Source organism: Paroedura picta, chromosome 10, assembly GCF_049243985.1.
Source record: "Paroedura picta isolate Pp20150507F chromosome 10, Ppicta_v3.0, whole genome shotgun sequence".
Taxonomy (NCBI): domain Eukaryota; kingdom Metazoa; phylum Chordata; class Lepidosauria; order Squamata; family Gekkonidae; genus Paroedura; species Paroedura picta.
This window is the reverse complement of record NC_135378.1, coordinates 28,257,343-28,277,284: the sequence shown is the minus strand read 5'-3', so window position 1 is coordinate 28,277,284 and position 19,942 is coordinate 28,257,343. Positions and strand designations below refer to the sequence as shown.

At 47.0% G+C, this 19,942-nt stretch overlaps 1 protein-coding gene across 14 annotated transcripts in view; it reads left to right on the top strand.

The window, feature by feature from the left end:
- The window catches only part of LOC143819823 (uncharacterized), a 33,283-nt gene extending 22,393 nt beyond the window's left edge, over positions 1–10,890 (top strand). For 9 of the 14 annotated variants that reach the window (XM_077301873.1, XM_077301869.1, XM_077301870.1 and 6 more), the window contains 6 exons: positions 755–3,156; positions 5,638–5,742; positions 7,641–7,819; positions 8,947–9,046; positions 9,245–9,432; positions 10,468–10,890. In XM_077301873.1, coding sequence (XP_077157988.1) covers positions 2,815–3,156; positions 5,638–5,742; positions 7,641–7,819; positions 8,947–9,046; positions 9,245–9,432; positions 10,468–10,528 — 975 coding nt within the window. In that variant the 5' untranslated portion in view covers positions 755–2,814 and the 3' untranslated portion in view covers positions 10,529–10,890. Of the gene's footprint in view, positions 1–754; positions 4,899–5,637; positions 5,743–7,640; positions 7,820–8,946; positions 9,047–9,244; positions 9,433–10,467 lie in introns of all 14 variants that reach the window. The other 5 variants (XR_013225109.1, XM_077301864.1, XR_013225108.1 and 2 more) reach the window with 5 other exon arrangements.
- Positions 10,891–19,942: the final 9,052 nt, after the last annotated feature.

Below are 19,942 nucleotides of genomic sequence, written 5' to 3'. Positions count from 1 at the left end.
GTTATGAAGACGAGGAATGGGGAAAGTGAGCCCAGTAGCCCAAGACTGCCCAATCTTATTTCATAGCAAGACCTTATGGGGAAGGAGTTGCCTAAAGCTATATATTTCTCCATTTTTATAGGACAATTTTATAGCAGAATTTGTCTGTAAGGAGACTTGTCTGCTGATTTTCATTTTGGAGCAGAATCTGGATCTTTTCTTTTGGGGAGATTCCTTGGCAGTTGTCCACTCCTGGTTGAATTAGATTACATCTAATAGCATTATGAAAGGGGCTGTCCAATAAGACATGTGCACTTGTCTCTTCCCAACCACTGGCACAAGGGCTCTTTGAGAGAAAGGTCTTTTCTTATAAGGACCCTCCTGCCCAGCTGTGCGCAAACCTCAGCATCCCCCTGGACTGAAATCCATTGGACTGAAATCCAGATACCGGTATGTATAGCTATTGAACCAACATAGGGTGGAGGATCTTGTATCCAGGGAGGATACTTTATTCTGGACAGAGGTGCCACCATTCCTGGAAGAGATGCAGCCCCTTATTAGTAGGTACGCCAGTGACAAGTACCCCCTAAAATGTAAAAACCTAAACTAGGAAGCATGAAGGACATTTGAGAAATATGACATATTAGGATTAGGACAAGAGTAATCAGCTTGTAGCTCTAGGCCTTCAGATATCCCTCAAATATTAGTAAGAAGATAAGTAGAAAAAGGCATAAAGAGGGGCTGTGTGGTCCTCAAAATCTTTGTTCCTTTGCAGATGTATAATATGGACCGCGAGGCTGCAGAGGGACTGGTGGAAACAGCCATGTTTTTTATTGTTATTGGGCACCTAATCCTCCAAAGGAAATCTGTGGTATGTGCCGCGTTCTTTCGGTTATGAAGACGAGGAATGGGGAAAGTGAGCCCAGTAGCCCAAGACTGCCCAATCTTATTTCATAGCAAGACGTTATGGGGAAGGGGTTGCCTAAAGCTATATATTTCTGCTTTTCTTTTCGTTTCACAAACACACAGAGGAGAAGCAGGTTCTTATACGTTTGTGTTTTTTTTAAATTAGAATTGGATCCAAGCAGCTGTGATGACTGGGAGTTTCGTCCTGTATTTCGTATTTTCCATCATTTGAGAAATATAACATATTAGGATTAGGACAAGAGTAATCAGCTTGTAGCTCTAGGCCTTCAGATATCTTATTTTCCTAGTTTTTTAATATTCTAGATTCATCATGACATTCCTATGCTGGAAGCGGAGGAAGCCCATTCAACTGAATGCTGTATAAATTTTTAAAAATTTCTTCATGTTAATAAAAAATGTTTTAGCTGTTTCAAATCTCCCCGTGTTTTTGAAAATCCTTGGGTGCCAAGTCCTCGGGTGTCACATGGAACCCTCATTTATTTATGCTTTTTATTGACAACGTTTCTGCATTTTTTTATATTCTAGATTCATCATGACATCCCTATGCTGGAAGAGGAGGAAGCCTATGCAATTAAACTTTGTGTAAATTTTTAAAAAATTTCTTCATGTTAATAAAAAATGTTTTAGCTGTTTCAAATCTCCCCGTGTTTTTGAAAATCCTCGGGTGCCAAGTCCTCGGGTGTCACATGGAACCCTCATTTATTTATGCTCTTTATTGACAACGTTTCTGCATTTTTTTATATTCTAGATTCATCATAACATTTCTGAGATGGAAGAGGAGGAAGCCTATGAGATTGAACTTCGTATAAATTATTTTTAAAGGTTCATATTAATAAAATGTTTTTAGCTGTTTCAAATCTCCCCGTGTTTTTGAACATCATCCGGTGGTCTGTGGCTTAATCTCCAGCCCTGTTCCAGCTGAGATCACGGAACTGTGGTGACCGGTGAATGGGCCTCTCGCCACTCCTGCCACCATGGACATCCCAGGGTGAGCGTCCACCCTGCCTAGTGGGGCCTCTGGTGAGACTTGGCCTCTAGAAACATGGCATCTCCGAAGGCAGTCCCAAGAGTGGCTGGACGCACCCAACCACCTGCAGTCTGAGGGCTGTGCTGTCCTGAGCCAGACGAGGGCGCAAACACACTGCAGCCAGGGTGCCAGGACCAGCCCCCAACCCTGGCTTGGTCTGACTGGTATTCCAGCTGAAGCCACATGGTCTCTAGAAAACCAGCTGTCACACCAGGCAGGCACAGCTCAGTGCCCCTGTGAAACAAGACTCCTGCCAGAAGCAGGGGGTCGAACTAGACGATCCAAAAGGTCTCGGCCAACTCTGTGGTCACACAACTAAGTCTGCAGCCTGAAGTGGGGGGTTGGACTAGATGACCATGGTGGCCCCTGCCAACTCCTTCCACTAAGACAGCTGCCTACAGCAGGAGGATGGATCAGATGACCATGGCGGCCCCTGCCAACTCTACTTATGCGGACAGTGCCCGCAGTGTTCACCATGGGCTTGGACCAGATGACCTGCAAAGTCTGCAAAACCAGCTGACTCAATGAAGGCCTCCTCGTGTGCCGGGGGCAACACAAGTCCCTCGCAGCTGGACGCATCGGGGCTCGAACAAAGTGCCTCTCAGGAGCGCCTCCGGACCCGCTTTACTGGAGGTCTCACTTGCCCCCTCCACGGAGTTGGATGCAGCCTTCCCAAAGGCCCTCCGTGAGGCCTGATGCAGTTCAGCAACCAGGCAACTGGCTCTGCCCAGTGCCCCAGGCCAGGGACCCGATGATGCAGCCATCTGGTCCCCACGGTTCTGGGCAGGGGGGGGTACCTCCCCCTCACTCACCCCCACCCCACCGGTAGAGATGGATAGCTGGCGCCGCCTGGGTTGTCCTCCCTCCCTGGTCCCCCCTGGATGGGGGGGGGGCTTTTTCCCATGGTCCTCTTAGCCCAGGAACTGCCAGTTGGGGTGGAAGGAACTGGGCACATCGTCCCAGACCCCAACTGCTGGCTCCCTGGGACCCTGAGGGAAGGAGGCTGGAGGGCTGGAGCCTGGCATTCCACTCCTGAAAGAGGCTCTGTGAAGATCAGGGACCAGCCGGAGGCCATAGGTGGGGAGGCGGCGAGCTCAGGGGAGATCTCGAGCCACTGCTCCAATCTGTCTAGCGGCAGCCGTGGTGGGTCATCAGTGGTGATGAGGAGCCCTGCTCCTGTTGTTGCATGGAATGAGAATTCAGAACACGGATTTGGTATTCAGGTGGGTAAAATGCTTAACAACATGTATTTGGGGTCTAATACAAATTGACAATTAAACTGTTTAATTGCAGACTGCAGAGATCAGTTCCCCTGGACCTAAGGGCTGCTTGGGAGCTGGGTCTCGGTGGCAGGGTGCCCCAGGGAGGATCAGGGATGCGAGCTGTGGCAGAGCAGGACTGACTTTGTGTGGACCTGTGTGTGTGTGTGTGTGTGTGAGAGAGAGAGAGAGAGAGAGAGAGGCAGCTGACCCCCCCCTTTTCAGGCCATCTGTGAAGGAGCCTCTGACAGACCCTGACTGAGGGGAGGGAGGCGTTTCCAGGAGTCTGTTCGGAAACTTGTGCTTTCTTTTAAGGGGGGGGGGTAGCTTTCCCCTTGTGCCAAACAGTTGTCTGACGGAGACCACAGAAAGGATCCAATATCGTCTTTAGATATCCAACATTTGCCATCCGTTTGTTTAGACATTTTGGGGTCCCACTCCATGGAAGCCACGCCTCTGGTTCTAGTTCTCCTTCTGCCTCAATGCCACCACTCACTGACTGAAAGGCACAGGGAGACCCCTCGGCTAGGTTCCTGGTGTTTATGACTTCTGACTTGTATGCCTGTTCTACAGGACCCTGATTACGCTCGGAGGATTTGTGGGTACAGATGCCTCTGACCTGGGGCTCAGGGCCATTTTGATGCAGGAATGGGAAGGGACTAAGCACCCCATTGCCTACCGCAGCAGAAAGCTCATTCATAGGGGAAAGAACTTGTCATCGGTGCAGAAAGAGCGTCTTGCCATTGTGTGCGCTCTAGACAAACTGAGGCCATAGGTTTGGGGCCAGGAGTTCACACTACTAACAGATCATTCCTTTCTTCAGTGGTTACAAACCATGAAGAACACCAATTCCAAGTTGCAACGCTGTTCCTGGAAGATCCAGGAATTTGATATGACAATAGAGCACATTCCTGGACGGGTCAACGTAGTGGCTGGTTTCCTGTCCAGGAAAGACTTGAAATGCTGAACAAGAATGTGGGTAGACAATGGTACATCTTACCGGTGGTGACATGCATGTTACCTGTGTGTAGTGTTATGCTGACTTGTTTAGAATTTATGAGTTAGATAATTGTATTAGAGTGTTAGGTATATGGGTTTTCCTACAATCAGTCGTTTTGGGGATTCTCCTCCAGACTCAGCATTGAACCAATGGAGGCTCCTCCACGTGGAAACTAGGAGGGGGGAGCTGTGGCAAAAGGAGGCCTGGAGGTTGATTGGTACCCTAAAATGGCTGCCCTGGACCTTCATGTTAAAATGGCTAATGGGGGGGGGGGGTAGAAAGGCTACAATTGCCTACAATTCCCGGTTGACTCAGGGAAGGGAGCGGGTCACATGCCCCAATGAGAATAGAGGAGTCAGGCTGCACCAGGGGGAGGAACATGTGAGTATACAGGCTTCAGACTTCCTGGGAGGGGGGAATCTCCAGGATCTCCAAGCAAGAAGGGGGCAGATCTCCTCTGCAGAGAGAAGGCATGGCCAAAGATTGATGGTTTTAATTCAAGAATACCAGGAACCCAGCCGAGGGGTTTCACTGTCCCTTGGGAAGGGGTACTGCAGTCAGTGTGTGGTGGCAGCGACAGACCGGAAGAGATAGACCCTGTCCAGGGAAAGGGTGGGGGGCTGGAACAGGGCCCACTGGCTTGGCATCTGGCAAGCAGGCGGCCGGTTCTACCACAAATGTTTTTGACATTTGCAATGCGAGAGAGGTGAGTAGGCTTTGCTAATAATAAACACACCATTGGACCAGATACTCGTAAATATAGCTATTGAACCAACATATGGTGGAGAATCCAGGGAGGATACATTGTTCTGGAGGGTGGGGCCACCATTCCTTGAAGAGGTTCAGCCCCTTCTTAGTAGGTACACCAGTGAGAAATACCCCCTGAAATGTAAAACCTTAAACTAACAAGCATGAAGGACATTTGAGAAATATAACACATTTGGATAGGACAACAGTAATCAGCTTATAGCTCCAACATATGCCATCAGTTTGTTTAGACTTTTTTGGGTTTCTCAATTACTGGCTCTATTTCAGCATTTCTCAACTTATGTGCCATTTTCATGTTGCTTCAAGACACCCCAGAAGTGGGATCTCAGGGCTCCAGTTGGAGCTAAGGGCTGCTTGGGAGCTGGGTCTCGGTGGCAGGGTGCCCCAGGGAGGATCAGGGATGCTGGCTGTGGCAGAGCAGGACTGACTTTGTGTGGACCTGTGTGTGTGTGTGTGTGTGTGTGTTTGAGAGAGAGAGAGAGAGAGAGAGAGAGAGAGAGAGAGAGAGAGAGAGAGAGAAGGCAGCTGACCCCCCCCCCCTTTGATAGGACAACAGTAATCAACTTATAGCTCTAGGTCTTCAGATATCCATCAAATATTAGTGAGAAGATTAGTGAGAAGTAGAAAAAGGTATAAAGAAATTCTGTGTGGTCCTCAAAATGTTTGTTCCCTTGCAGATGTATAAGGATACAAATATGGACCTCAATTCACCTGGGGGACCACTGAACACGGCAATCTTTTTTACGATATCTGGACAGCTAATGATGCAAAGTAAATCTGTGGTATGTGCCGCGTTTGTTTGTTCGTTCGTTCGTTCCTTCGTTCCTTCCTTCCTTCCTGCCTGCCTGCCTGCCTGCCTGCCTGCCTTCCTTCCTTCCTTCCTTCCTTCCTTCCTTCCTTCCTTCCTTCCTTCCTTCCTTCCTGCCTCCCTGCCTCCCTGCCTTCCTGCCTTCCTTCCTTCCTTCCTTCCTTCCTTCCTTCCTTCCTTCCTTCCTTCCTTCTCAGGCTGAATTCATGCATTCTTCTTGAGTGGGCAAAGGTTCGTACAAAACGTTCTTTCATCAGCATCATGGCGAAGGTGTTGCTCGAAGTCTATCCACAGCCCCACAGCTTTGGCAGTTCAGATCTGGCAGGCATATTAGCCAACCAGGTGAGCAACCGTTGAAACAGCATTCACTGAGAGAATTTCAGAGAATCAAGCCTGACCTCACACACACACACACAATGTTGCTCCCCTAGTATGTATTTAAGAGGTGTAGGCTGACTCCCAGTTTCCCAGTAGACCCTCTTCCACAGATTTGGAATTAAATTCCACTCACGTCAAGAGGGACAGACCCTTGAGTAAACGTAGCAGTGCCCGTTACAATCCTTCTACTGCATAAACTGGCAGGAGGGCTGTGGACAGGGAGACAGGGGCAGGGGAACACCAGCTGCGGCATCACATTGCTTCCAGCAGAAAACCAGAAGTGGCATGGGTAGCTCTAAGAATTGCTGGAAACTTTGTGGCAACATCATAGTTTCCAGCTTTTTACCAGAAAGGGCAGGAGGCCGCAGCTGGTGCCGGGATTTCTGATTCCCCCCACTCCTGCCCTGCGTGACTCCGAGCGCTGGAAGCCGGGGGCAAGTGATCTCCCCCAACTAGGGGCTTTGCTGCCATGCTCCTGAGTCAGGAGGGGAGTTGAATGTGACCAGAAGGGCCACTTGTGCCAGAGACCACTGCCCCCCAGGGGCTGAAGTGACCCACAGCAGAGGGAAAGGAAACTCAGGTCACAGGACTGTTCATACTTAAGCCAAAAATATGAACTTCCTCCGAAGACTCCATGTCCCTTTTCAGGCCCATTGAAAATATCATGTTTTTTTCTCAGTTACTATGTTCAGGTGTTGCTCCTTTGAGGATGCATTAAAGTGGCTGGGGGAGGGAGAGCTGTATGAAATCCGGGCACCTGAACCTAAAGGGCACGTGGGATATCACCTACATCTTGCTTCATATCATGACACTAGGGGAATTTGGAAACGCACTAGGGGAGCATTTCCTCTGAACTGTCTACAGAAAACCTCTTCTCAAGAGGTGCCGCACAGAATGTTTCCAAGCAACCCTCACGGGCTTCTCATCTACCTGAATTCACCTTTAGGGAGAGGCAAGAAGAGAACAGGATATTCTTAAATCTAAAGTCTTCAAGTGGAAAAGTGAAATCCTTTGAGTAGCATGGTCTGCGCATAAAGGCAATGGGAATGTACCTTGGGGCTGAACATTCTCTCTCCTCTGTTTATAGCTCAGCAGTGAAAGACTCCTAGTTTTCCAGGATTCTCATTCCATATGAGGCACAAACCGTGGCCCTACAAAGCAGGATTCAGATCCACAAGTTACACTTGGTTTGCAGCAGAGAGCACTATTATTGTTGTTGTTGTAATTGAATTTCTTGACTTCCTCTCCTCCATTGGGGCTACCGTTTGAGGACGGGGCATAGCAGTGTTTTTTTCTGTAAAACAGATTTATTTTGGTTATCAAGAAGAGGAGGAATGGGGAAAGTTAGCCCAGTAGCCCAAGGATGCCCAAGCTTATTTCATAACAAGAAGTTATGGGGAAGGGGTTGCCTAAAGCTATATTTCTGCATTTCTTTTCGTCTCACACACACAGAGGAGAAGCAGATTCTTATACGTTTGTGTTTTTTTTAATTAGAATTGGATCCAAGCAGCTGTGATGACTGGGAGTTTTGTCCTGTATTTCGTATTTTCCGTCACCTTTGGTTTGCTCTGCAATCTTTGCAACACACCATCCTGGAGCATACAGATGCACCTGAACAATCCTACATTTTATTTGATTTATCTGCTATGTGCCATTGTGGCTTTGCTGCCCAGGTATTTGACTAGTTCGAGCTCAGAACTTTGGGGGGTAGAAAGAAATTCATTTCTGTGTGAATGGGTGTTCTGCGGTTCTTTGGCCTTCGCTTCATGGATTCCACAACAGTAGATCCGAGTGAGTCGCAGAGTATGAACTCAGTAGAGAGTTCTGGTCACAGCCAATCCCAGCTCCATGTAACAAAGGCCTGTGCTCTCAGACACCTGCTTTTCACATCCACATTTCTAGTGCTGGGTCTGCAAGAGAGCTTTGAATCTCAGAAGCTTAGGCCGAGGGAGTTTTGTTGTTCAGGGCTTAGTTCTACTGCTTTCTTGTTGCACTACTGTTATATGGTCAGTGCTGTGGCTTAGAAGAGAGAAGTGATCTGGGACAAGCCGTCTACTAAATATTCAATGCTAAGATCAACAGCTTAACTTCTCCATTTCTTCTCCCAGCACTTTATCTGTCCATCTGCAATACCTCTACAGGTGCCTTCTGGTTTACAAAAACACCTCACAATTTTATAGCAGAATTTGTCTGTAAAGAGACTTGTCTGCTGATTTTCATTTTGGAGCAGAATCTGGATCTTTACTTTTGGGGAGATTCCTTGGCAGTTGTCCACTCCTGGTTGAATTAGATTACATCTAATAGCATTATGAAAGGGGCTGTCCAATAAGACATGTGCACTTGTCTCTTCCCAACCACTGGCACAAGGGCTCTTTGAGAGAAAGGTCTTTTCTTATAAGGAGCCTCCTGCCCAGCTGTGCGTAAACCTCAGCATCCCCCTGGACTGAAATCCATTGGACTGAAATCCAGATACCGGTATGTATAGCTATTGAACCAACATAGGGTGGAGGATCTTGTATCCAGGGTGGATACTTTATTCTGGACAGAGGTGCCACCATTCCTGGAAGAGATGCAGCCCCTTATTAGTAGGTACGCCAGTGACAAGTACCCCCTAAAATGTAAAAACCTAAACTAGGAAGCATGAAGGACATTTGAGAAATATGACATATTAGGATTAGGACAAGAGTAATCAGCTTGTAGCTCTAGGCCTTCAGATATCCCTCAAATATTAGTAAGAAGATAAGTAGAAAAAGGCATAAAGAGGGGCTGTGTGGTCCTCAAAATCTTTGTTCCTTTGCAGATGTATAATATGGAGCGCGAGGCTGCAGTATCCATTGATGGTGGATACATCAATGTATTTGACTTGTATGGTACACCTAATCCTCCAAAGGAAATCTGTGGTATGTGCCGCGTTCTTTCGGTTATGAAGACGAGGAATGGGGAAAGCGAGCCCAGGAGCCCAAGACTGCCCAATCTTATTTCATAGCAAGACGTTATGGGGAAGGGGTTGCCTAAAGCTATATTTCTGCATTTCTTTTTGTCTCACACACACACAGGAGAAGCAGGTTCTTATATGCTTGTTCTTTTTTTTTAATTAGACTATGACCCAAGCAGCTGTAATAACTGGAAGTATCATCCTCTATTTCTTATTTTCGATTATCTTTGGTTCGCCGTGCATCCTTTGCAACCCACCAGCCAATACCTACTGGATCATGCATAAGCAGCTGAGCAGTCCCGCATTCTATCTGGTCTGTCTCCTATCTACAATTGTGGCTTTGCTGCCCAGGTATTTGACTAGTTCGAGCTCAGAACTTTGGGGGGTAGAAAGAAATTGATTTCTGTGTGAATGGGTGTTCTGCGGTTCTTTGGCCTTCGCTTCATGCATTCCACAACGGTAGATCCGAGTGAGTTGCAGAGTATGAACTCAGTCGAGAGTTCTGGTCACAGCCAATCCCAGCTCCATGTAACAAAGGCCTGTGTTCTCAGACACCTGCTTTTCACATCCACATTTCTAGTGCTGGGTCTGCAAGAGAGCTTTGAATCTCAGAAGCTTAGGCCGAGGGAGTTTTGTTGTTCAGGGCTTAGTTCTACTGCTTTCTTGTTGCACAGCTGTTATATGGTCAGTGCTGTGGCTTAGAAGAGAGAGGTGATCTGGGAGAGGCTGTCCACTGAGTACTCAACAGCTTAACTTCTCCATTTCTTCTCCCAGTACTTTATCTGTCCATCTGCGATACTCCTTCGAACTGCAGAGTTGATCAGGAGCTAATGTGATTGATTGATTCTTCGTACAACAAAATCAATGCTCTACCATGAGATTCTCAAAGTCACTTTGGGCAGTGGGAACACCTCACATGGCTCATGAGATTCAAATGGGGGAGGGACTCTGAGGTCCCTGGAGGAAGGGGAAAGGCTGATGAAAGGCTGACTGCACATACCCCTCAATGAGTCTTTACTCTTCTTGATTCTTGGATGCTTTAGGATGCTTTGGGCTGATCCTGCGTTGAGCAGGGGGTTGGACTAGATGGCCTGTATGGCCCCTGCCAACTCTATGATTCTATGATCCCCCCCCCAAGTAGCTAAAAAGATAATAAATACAGACCTTCCTGCAGTCAGAATCACGACGTCATTCTCTTATGATCTGTCCTTTGTTAGTTTCAGCATAGCTGGCAATGGCTGGGATGAAGCAAAGAGCTTCTGGGTTCATGGGGCTTAGTTCTGGAGAGAATGATAGGTGGTACAACCACAGAGAATGATAGGTGGTACAACCCTCGTTTATTTATGCTCTTTATTGACAACGTTTCTGCATTTTTTTATATTCTAGATTCATCATAACATTTCTGAAATGGAAGAGGAGGAAGCCTATTCAACTGAATGCTGTATAAATTTAAAATAAATTCTTCATGTTAATAAAAAATGTTTTAGCTGTTTCAAATCTCCCCGTGTTTTTGAAAATCATCCGGTGTTCTGTGGTCGGCCCAGTTCCTTGGGATTCTATTCATTTTTTTTCATCCGAGAGGTCCCAGGCATATAACTGAGCCACTCTGTTCTTTTTTCTTCCTCTTGTTTCTGCTGCCAACTTTTCGTTCTCTTTAATCACCAGATTTTGAAGACGCAAAAAACTGCTAACCTTACAATATGTTGTCCTTTCAATGATAACTTTTAATGGCAAATTTGTTAGATGGAGCCTATATAGAGTATCCAAGATTCTCATGATTGCATATATTTTTAACATTGAAGCGAAATAAAACCACCTTCATTCTGTAGACCGTGTCTTAGACTATAATCTTAGACCACAAAAATCATGCATCCAGAGCATCGTGGTGCCGCAATGGGGCAAATCCTGGCTGAAATGCATGGGTCCTCATAGAACTTCATGATTTTTGCACTGAACCACTTCAGACTCACCATAAGACCACCTATTGTATCGATAGGCACAGCATACACCACAAAAATCACAGATGCATGCCTTTATAAGCATGCCACGGAGCAAAAATATGGATCCAAAGCATGGATTCTCAGGGTTTTTGCATCCAGGCCCCCCAAACTCACAGTAAGATCACTTCTTCTATTGACAGCCACAGCATACACCACAAAAAATCACAGATCCAAACCTTTATGGCTACGGCACAGAGCGAAAACTTGGTTCCAAAACATGGATCCTCAGGGTTTTTGCACTGGGCCTCCCCATAAGTCACCGTAAGATCATGTCTTCTATCGTTAACCAAAGCATAAGCCACAAAAATCACAGATCCACACCGTCATGAGTGAGGAGAGTTTCAGGGAATGCAGTTTAATTGTGCTGTGTACTGATTTTTTAAACAAGTAGTTCCCCTAGGGTTCCCTGCTCTGCGTAGGGAAATACCTGTAGATTTGGGGGTTGGAGGGGAGAGTTTGGGGAGGGTACAATGTCCTGGAGTCTAGCCTCCAAACCAGCCGTTTTATCCAGAGGATCTGATCTCTGTTGTCTGTAGATCAGTCGTAATAGTGGGAGATCCCCTGGCCCTGCCTGAAGGTTGGCAACCAGAAATACCCCTGCAATTATTCATGAGGTTAAATGCTTGTATAGTAATACAACAATTTTGGGGAGGGGTTCCTTGTTTTCTGCTTCTCAGTTTACATCCTGCTCTACTAAATTTTCTCCTTACAAGGAAAAGACTTGACTGCGTAATGATGCCCAGCCAATAAAGAAGAAACGAGGGCAAGTCGACACACAAAGCCCCCAAAAAACCAACCCAACTGGCGTTACCGAAATAGTAAAGAAACTTTTCATTCTAATCCAAGTGTATCGAAGTCTGTTTATTGTTCAAAGAAATCTTCCGGTCAAGTGTTGTATAGTGGGTTTGCTAGGAAATAAGTGAGGTCATGCATCAAGCAGCTCTTTATTGCTTCTAGGAGTGGGTACATGTTGAAGGGAACCACGCAGACTGGGGTCTTGCCTGGACAAGCCCCCACTTATATACATATGTACAGGAGGTTGAACTGCCCTAGGCCGAGCCTGATTGGCTTAGCGGTGCTTGATTGATTCAAACTCATTGGGCCCCGCGGGTGGGGACCCGACAGCTCATTGGCTGTTCTTCGGGGCTGCTTGGATCCTGCTCCAGACCCCAAGCTCAGCCCTCTGCTGCCTCGCATACACAACATCAAAACAGAACGGGATCAAAGCAAATGCTTTTCCTCACTGGCTTGTCCCTGTGAACATTTCTTCAAAAAGTAACCTCTTCTATTCCTCTGTCATTCAAAATTTCTTAATTGATAATCTTTTCGCATACTTGAGCCATAGGCTCTTCCCTTTAGTGGGGACCTTGAACAGAGATTTGGACCCAAACCAAGAAGTCATGTTGCTCTGCTCGGAGAGTGGCTGAAAAGTATGGTGACTGGTGTGTCATTCCTTCCAGGGTCCCCCCCCTCCCCACAGTGACAGTCACGTAGTTGCCCAAAGGTGCCCCCGGGTCCCACTCCCAGTCTCCTACACATTGCTACAGGCAGCCCTGCCAGACCGATCATCTGAAGCTTGACCCTGATTATAAAAGAAAAGGTTAAAATGCCATGTTGTAGAGTAGCGATCCCCAACCTGTGGGCCGTGGACCACATGTGGTCCTTCAACTAATTGGAGGTGGGCCCCGAAGGATGACTTCTCCCCCCCCCGGCCCTTTACTTCATCCCCCCAGCCCTTTACAACACACTTCATTGTTATGGCGTGTCTGTATCTTATTTTGAGGGGATGTTTAAACATTACCATAGTGATCAGAGAGCGTTAGGGCAGTGGTTGAGAGTAGAAGAGTAAACTACCCCCCCCCCACCGGGCCTCAGTAAAAGGCGTTGAGTGGTCCCTGGTGAGTGGTCCCCAGCGTTGAGTGGTCTCTGGTGACAAAAAGGTTGAGGACCACTGTTGTAGAGGATTGGCCCAGGTCCCAATAAATAGGTACATTGTAACCCTAAATTGGCACAATGGGTTTGTATCTCTCCCCCTTTATGATACAGATCCTTTGTAGCTCTTCCAACTTTGTCATTGTGGCTCAAGTTGATTAGCCTCAGGATTCTGTGGCCCATTCCGCACAAGAATCAGTGTGGCCAATTGTTTACAGTAATCAATTCTGAAATTTAAAATAGTGGAATTCGGCGTTATGCATACCTGCCTTTGTAGTGGAACCCAGTAGCGTTACAATCGTTTCCCATAGGTTTCCGGTCTCGCCAAAAATCGCTAGCCAGGAAGCGATTTTTCCTGTGCTTTGTCCCGCCCCTGGCTGTCACTCAAAAGAACAGCCAATGGGCGGCCGTTATCATGCTCCCAAAAAGCCCCTTTCACTTTAAGACAGGTTTAAAAAACACACACACACAAAAGTTGCAACGAATCTGTGTTGATTCGTTGCAACGGAGAGACCAATCTAGCTGGCAGGTTCATCGTTGCAACGTTCCCCCGAGTGAAAACAAATCTCCCCCCCCCGTGCATGGGTGCGATTTTCAGCCGAAAATAAAGGGAACTTGCAACCAAGCTGTGTTGTGCTTGGTGACTAGAGGCGAGCTTTAAAGCAGCTCTGTGAAGGGACTGCAGCCGGAGAAGCCTTGCTGGGTGAATGAAGGCTCGCAGGTTCGTGGCTCTCCGCTCACTCCAAGAAAAAAAATGGCGATCTCTTAGCCGGATGATCAGAGGAGAGAGCCAGGGGGAGGGACTTTGCAGAAACCGCAACAATGGTAACGCACAGAACTTTTTCTCTAGTGTTGCAGATTGGTTGCAAGAGTGTAGCACTTTCCAGAGGGTGAATCCACTTTTTGGGATTTCCCTGGAAGCACTACAGCGAAGCGCTTTTTGCTGATCGGTTTCAGGAGTGTGGCAGATTGTGTACGACATTGTGCATAACTGCATTTTAGTAGCGATTACAATTTGCCACACTCCTGCTACAATAAACCTGTGCAGAATGGGCCTGTGAGTTCCATTTCAATTTTGTCTTCCTCAAATCTTTTATCTGCAAAATGAACTTGGAATGAATCCTTGCCCCCTCCCCCCGTGAAAGCCGTACGGCCCTTTTATCTGATTTCTCCACGGTGTTCCTTTGTTTTCCTCAGAAACTACTGCAAAAATAACGAAAATGTTCCTGGAGACAGAGGTTTCTTAGGCATACCAGCCTCCAGGTGGGATCTCGGGATCCCCTGGAATTACAGCTCATCTCCAGGCAACAGATATCAATTCCCCTGGAGAAAAGTCCCTCCCCTTAGAAGTCCCTCCCCTCCCCAAACCCCATCATTTGCAGGCTGCACCCCCAAAGTCACCAGGCTTTTTCCTACCCAGAGCTGGGACACTCAAATGGTTCACATTTGAAGAGAGATTCAGAGAGAGAGTACGAATGTAACATATCGTAAGAGGCAGAAAACACACTTTGTGAATGTTGACAGATTTATTTATTTGGTCCTACGAAGCACATTTCCTTCCTATATCAAAATCAGTGGTAGTTTATAACTATAGAACCTCAGCAGTGGAGGATCATTTGATTGGTCTTCCAGCAGTTCTAGAATCAGAACCCAGAAGGTGTTTGCTTGTATTAGCGACGGTTGTCAAGAAGGAATCGCTGTATTTGAAAGCGGAGGTAGTTACTGGACAGGCTGAGATTTCTGTCCCGGAGGATCTTATACCAAAGTTTTCAAATACTTGAGAGCCATAGGCCTCAACTTTGCTGTTGTTTCGCCAGTACGGGGCCATCCCCATACGGGGCTGTCCCCAGTTCCCCCTACCCTGCCCCATCCTTTAGCCAAACAGCTAATATTTCTTCCCTCTGGCTCCCAGCTACTGACAGATCCATCTTCTTGGGGATACCCCACATCCGAGGGGGCCGTTGGCCCTCTCGGTAGCTAGGAAAGGGAAGAGGGCATTGCTCTATCGTGGCCTGTAAATCGCATGCTCACAATCACCTTCTTCTGGCAAATCAACTTCTGCCCATCTTCCTAAATCAAAAGGAGCCACATATTGGTTCATGAGCAGCAGTTCAACTGCACGGATACAGAGTTGAAATCCAATTTCGGTCACCATTCAGAAATATATTCAGTGGCGAGAACACAAGAACACCTGCAATTCATCGCCTACAATCAATATTATCTCTGGAGCTGACAGGATCTAATAGAGGTGAGGATTGAGGGATCACCTTTTGTTGAGGGATGGAAATGTCCAGGTCCTTTGAAATTGGGTATCCTGACATCATCGCATCTAAATGTTGTTCTAGTTGCTAGCAGGACGGGGAGGGCTACTGCATCTGCACATAATCCTCAGTGACACAGGATTATTTGCCCCAGTTGGTGACCTGTGACACCTGTGAGGTTGGGAGGGGGGGAGCTAAGAGAGCTCTAACAGGACTGCTCCCTGAGAACATCCCTGAGAGAACTGTGACTAGCAAAAGGTCACCCAGCTGACTGCATGTGGAAGAGTGCAGAATCAACTGATTAGGATCCGCCACTCTTAACGACTACACCACGCAAGCTCTCCTTGCCATGAGCAGGGTCAGTGGGGCTCCCAGCGCTGGGTTCGGAGGTCAGCCTGCTCTACGTTGCCCCTTGATTCTGCCTGCTCCTGCTCCAACCCCTCGCACGAGTTCCAACAGACAGGGGTTCAGCCACTCACGGCTCCTGCACTGTGCTCCGAATTCCCCTGGAGAGGAGTTTGAGTGGAGCAAATGCAGTCGAATCCTGTGGGGTCTCTCTCAGGCTGAGCATGAGGAGGTCAATGTACAAATCCCACAACGCTGGTTTGTCATGTGCTAACTTCCAGAGCATCTCTTTTACGATCTGGTTGAATCTTTCCACAACCCCATCCATTTGGGGGTGAGAGATGGAGGTGAAAACCAGGCCTGCCCGATTGGACCTCTCAGGGCTGACATGAACGGGGTGCCCCACAGGACTCAACTGCTCTTCCGCCAGGTCTATGGTTGAGGCAGGACACGGAAGATTGGACCCCCCCACACCCCCTGGAAGAGACTACCACCACATTTGAGACCATCGTCGCTGGTGGCTCTCGGCTGCAGGAGTCCCCCTGGCGCTCCGAGAGACAACCGCACGGGCTGTGGGAGGGGGGGATAGTTTTGCCGCCAGTCATTGTTGATGCTGTAATTGTTCTGATAGGGATTTTCATGGGGAATTATCTGTTATCGGTTAAGTGGGATTTTATCGTGCAACCCACCATGAGACAGCTTGGCGCAAGTGGTGGTATATAAATACTTTAATAATAATAATTTTAATTATTATATAATAATTTTTGCCCTAGAAGAAACAGAAAATTCTCTTGGAATAAACCTCCCTGCTTTGGACCTGATGGAAAAGGTTATTGAGATCAGTCTGTATCACTGTACTTTGTGGCCTCGCTGGCCATGGCCAACAGCTTCCCCTGAAGAACTGAAATTGCCCAGAGTGATTTAAATATTAGACTCGGATTGGGGAAGCTCAGGTTCAAATCCTGACTTTGGTTACCTGCGACTCTGGGCCAATCACACACTCCCAGCCTAACCTACCTCTCTGGAGTATTGTACAGATAAAATGGAGGAGGGGGGGGCTGAAGTTAGCCACTTTGGGTCCCCATTGGGGAGAAGGGTGGAATATAAATAATTGTAAATATAAATTATTTATAATTATAAATAATTATAAATGAAATAAAAACCTAAAGATTGATGGTTGGGATGTTTAAAAACAGAAGATCCTGTTTTCAGTTCCAAATCCTGTTCTCTCAGAGCTATCACAATCTCGCAGGGTATCTGTTGTGGGGAGAGGAAGGGAAAAGTACTTGTAAGCCTCTTGGGACTCCTTTGGGTAGTGAAAAGCAGGGTATTAAAAAGACAGCTCTTCTTTTAACGGAAGGGGAGGTGCTGGAGGGCACCCCAGTGTTGGGGAGCAGAGAGTGAGTGTTCAAATGATCCACCTTCTGCCCCTTCTGCCCAATGATGCCTTGATGGGGCTGGGAGAAGGACCCCTTCAGTGCTTTCCTTATCCTTGATCCTAGAGCCTCACGGCTTGGGGGAAAGCACATGGCATAACTTCTTGGGGGAAAGCACATGGCATAACTTCATAACTTCTCCAGCAAATTCTCAGCAAGGAGCCAGATTCATGTACAATTGGACAGCTGGGGGCTTGGAGCCAGGGTGGCCTCACCTAGAAAATCAGGGACGTGTGTGCAGAGGAGGCCAGACTCTTCTGCATCTCTTCACTGGATACAATGTGGGTCCAGCCCACCAGACTCCTTTGCACCTGCAACAGGAATGTGAGCATCGTGCTTTCTAGGAAGATGTGAAGGAGTCCTTTGGACTTTCCCCATCTGCGATTGAGTAAATCCAAAATTTAGATATTCGTATTTAGTGTGACTGTTCAGTCTGTCTGCATACTCGATGTATTAACTCAGTTACGTATCTCTATGATTCTATGTTTCCTGGGTGTAATTTTGCCATGTGATGATGCGTGCTGCAGAATGGAACGTGCTCTGTGCCTTGGCACCGTAAGCAGAAATGATGCATACGGCCCTTGATTATCTCAGCCACGGATGTCTGCTCCCCTTCTTCCTCCTCTGCCTGCAAAAGAGCCAGCCTGATAAGCAAGACAGGCAAGATATGAGCCTGTAGTTTATCGTGTGCATTCCGAGGCTGCTTCTTTTTTTTCCGGGGCAGTCCCCAATTGTCTTCCCCCTCATTCCCTCAAAACAGCTCTGGGAAGTGGGTCAGGGAGCACAGTCCATTTCTGTTTCCTCCATTTCAGGCGAGAGAGTTAACCGCAGCTTCCCTTCCTGGCACGGAGCACTGCCTCCCATTTGGCTGACAGGATGATGCCATTATTGGCCTGGATCTGATGGACAGGAAGATATCGGAGGCCAGCTTTCATGGCAGAGCTGGGAATTCAGGGGAGAGGTTTCCCAAACCCAGGCCCAGCTCTAGGAGGGCTCTGGTCCTTTGAAACACCGAGTCATTGCCAGGTTGGAAATGTGCCTGGTAGGAACACTGCCCAGGTCGCCCAGGACAGATCTCAGAAGTAGGCATGTGCAGTTCAGACAGTCCCAAAGTACCTGAATCAACTTTGATTTGGACACTTTTGGGACAAATCTGGTCTGGATCCCACTTCTCCGTAAATTAAATTGTCTGGATCAGCTTTGACTAGCTCACCTAACCACAATCAGGACATGGTTCGGCCATGCACAGATTGGGCAGTTTAAAGGGGCCAAAATCTTCCTTTCCCCTGTATTCTGTGGTCTGAGGGGAAAAGGTGTTTGAGGTAGATGCACCAAGTCTCTGCAGTGTAGCTGCAGTAGCCTCTCCACAAAAGAACCCCCACATTTCAAAAAGATTGGACCAGGGAATCCAATTCTACAGGCACCTGAAGAGGGTACCCCATCCAACCTTCATTGTTTTCAATGGTGTGGAGAAAAAAAGTATCTAAGATGATACTTCCTGTGAAACTAGCATGCTTTATCTAAAAGCAAAGAGTGTATTTGTTCCCATTTGCAAATTTCATGGAATATTTAATTGGTGAATTGGCTAAGGCTGCTTTAATCAGAGCCAAAGAAAATATTTCCGCAGAAAGACGGCTGACTTGAAGAAGGTTGTCCAATAATTTCATCCAGTTTCCTGGATTATTTGCATTAAAAGCTGGTTTGTAGTATAATACAATGTTTTGGAATTCGGTTTTGGTGTCACACCAATGTAGAGCCGATTCCTAGTTTAAAACACTGTAATATTCTCATGATAGAGTGACAGCTTGTTATTTCCCCAATGTCAGAGAATACTTGGCTTTCTGTAATGAACCCATAACAATGACAACTTTGTGCCAAGTATTTTTAGACATCATGTACATCATGTGGCTGTTTTCGTTATGTGTTCCTTATTCTGTCTCTATCATGATGTACAGTAGAGCACTACTTTTAAAGAAGCACATCCTCTTACTGTTATCAGAAGGTAGTCCTGATCCTAATCTGATGGGAGTAGTGCATTTTGCTAGCACAGAATCAGAGAATCATAGAGTTGGAAGGGACCTCCAGGCTCATCCAGTCCAGCCCCCTGGGGGTAGATGCACCAAGTATCTGCAATGTAGCTGCAATAGCCTCTCCACAAAAGAAGTTTAAAAAAGATTGGACCACAGAGAATCCAATTCTTCAGGCACCTGAAGAGGGTACCCCATCCAACCTTCATTGTTTTCAATGGTGAGGAGAAAAAGAGAGAACAGAAAAACCATTTTTCCCTTGCCATTGGAAAGAACAGAAGTCTCCAATGGTTCCATCACTGCCACCAGCCAGATCACAGAATAGTCAGAAAGGGAACATTCCCCATAGACTTTCCTGGGGCCAGAGGTTGGTGCCAAATCAATGTGGATTCAGAGGCATCCAGGCCAAGGAAGGGGCTTCAGGGGCTTCAGATTTGGGCTGAAACCGTTCAGGCCAAATCGCAAAAGACTCCATTTCATTTTATTTTATTTCATTGCACATACCTAATCAGAAGCTCAGCAGAGTAAACTCTGACTAGTGTTTGGATGGGAGACCTCCAAGATATACTAGTCATGGCGTGGTGGCTGGCAATTGCAAAGCACATCCATGCGTCTCTTGCCTGGGAAATCCAACAGCGAGGAAAAAATGGGATTTAGGATGTAAGCAGAGCAAAACCCAAACAGATTGATCCCTAACTGAGCTCAGCTGCATAAGTAATAAGTTCAGAGTTTTCTAAACCCTTCCGAATGGTGGCTAGCTATTAGGTGCAAACTCGCTTTCAATCCTTGTGTTTCACTGAACCAAAAATGACAATTCCCTGTTGCTTTTAACATGTATTTGGATTTCAGAGTTCTGAAGC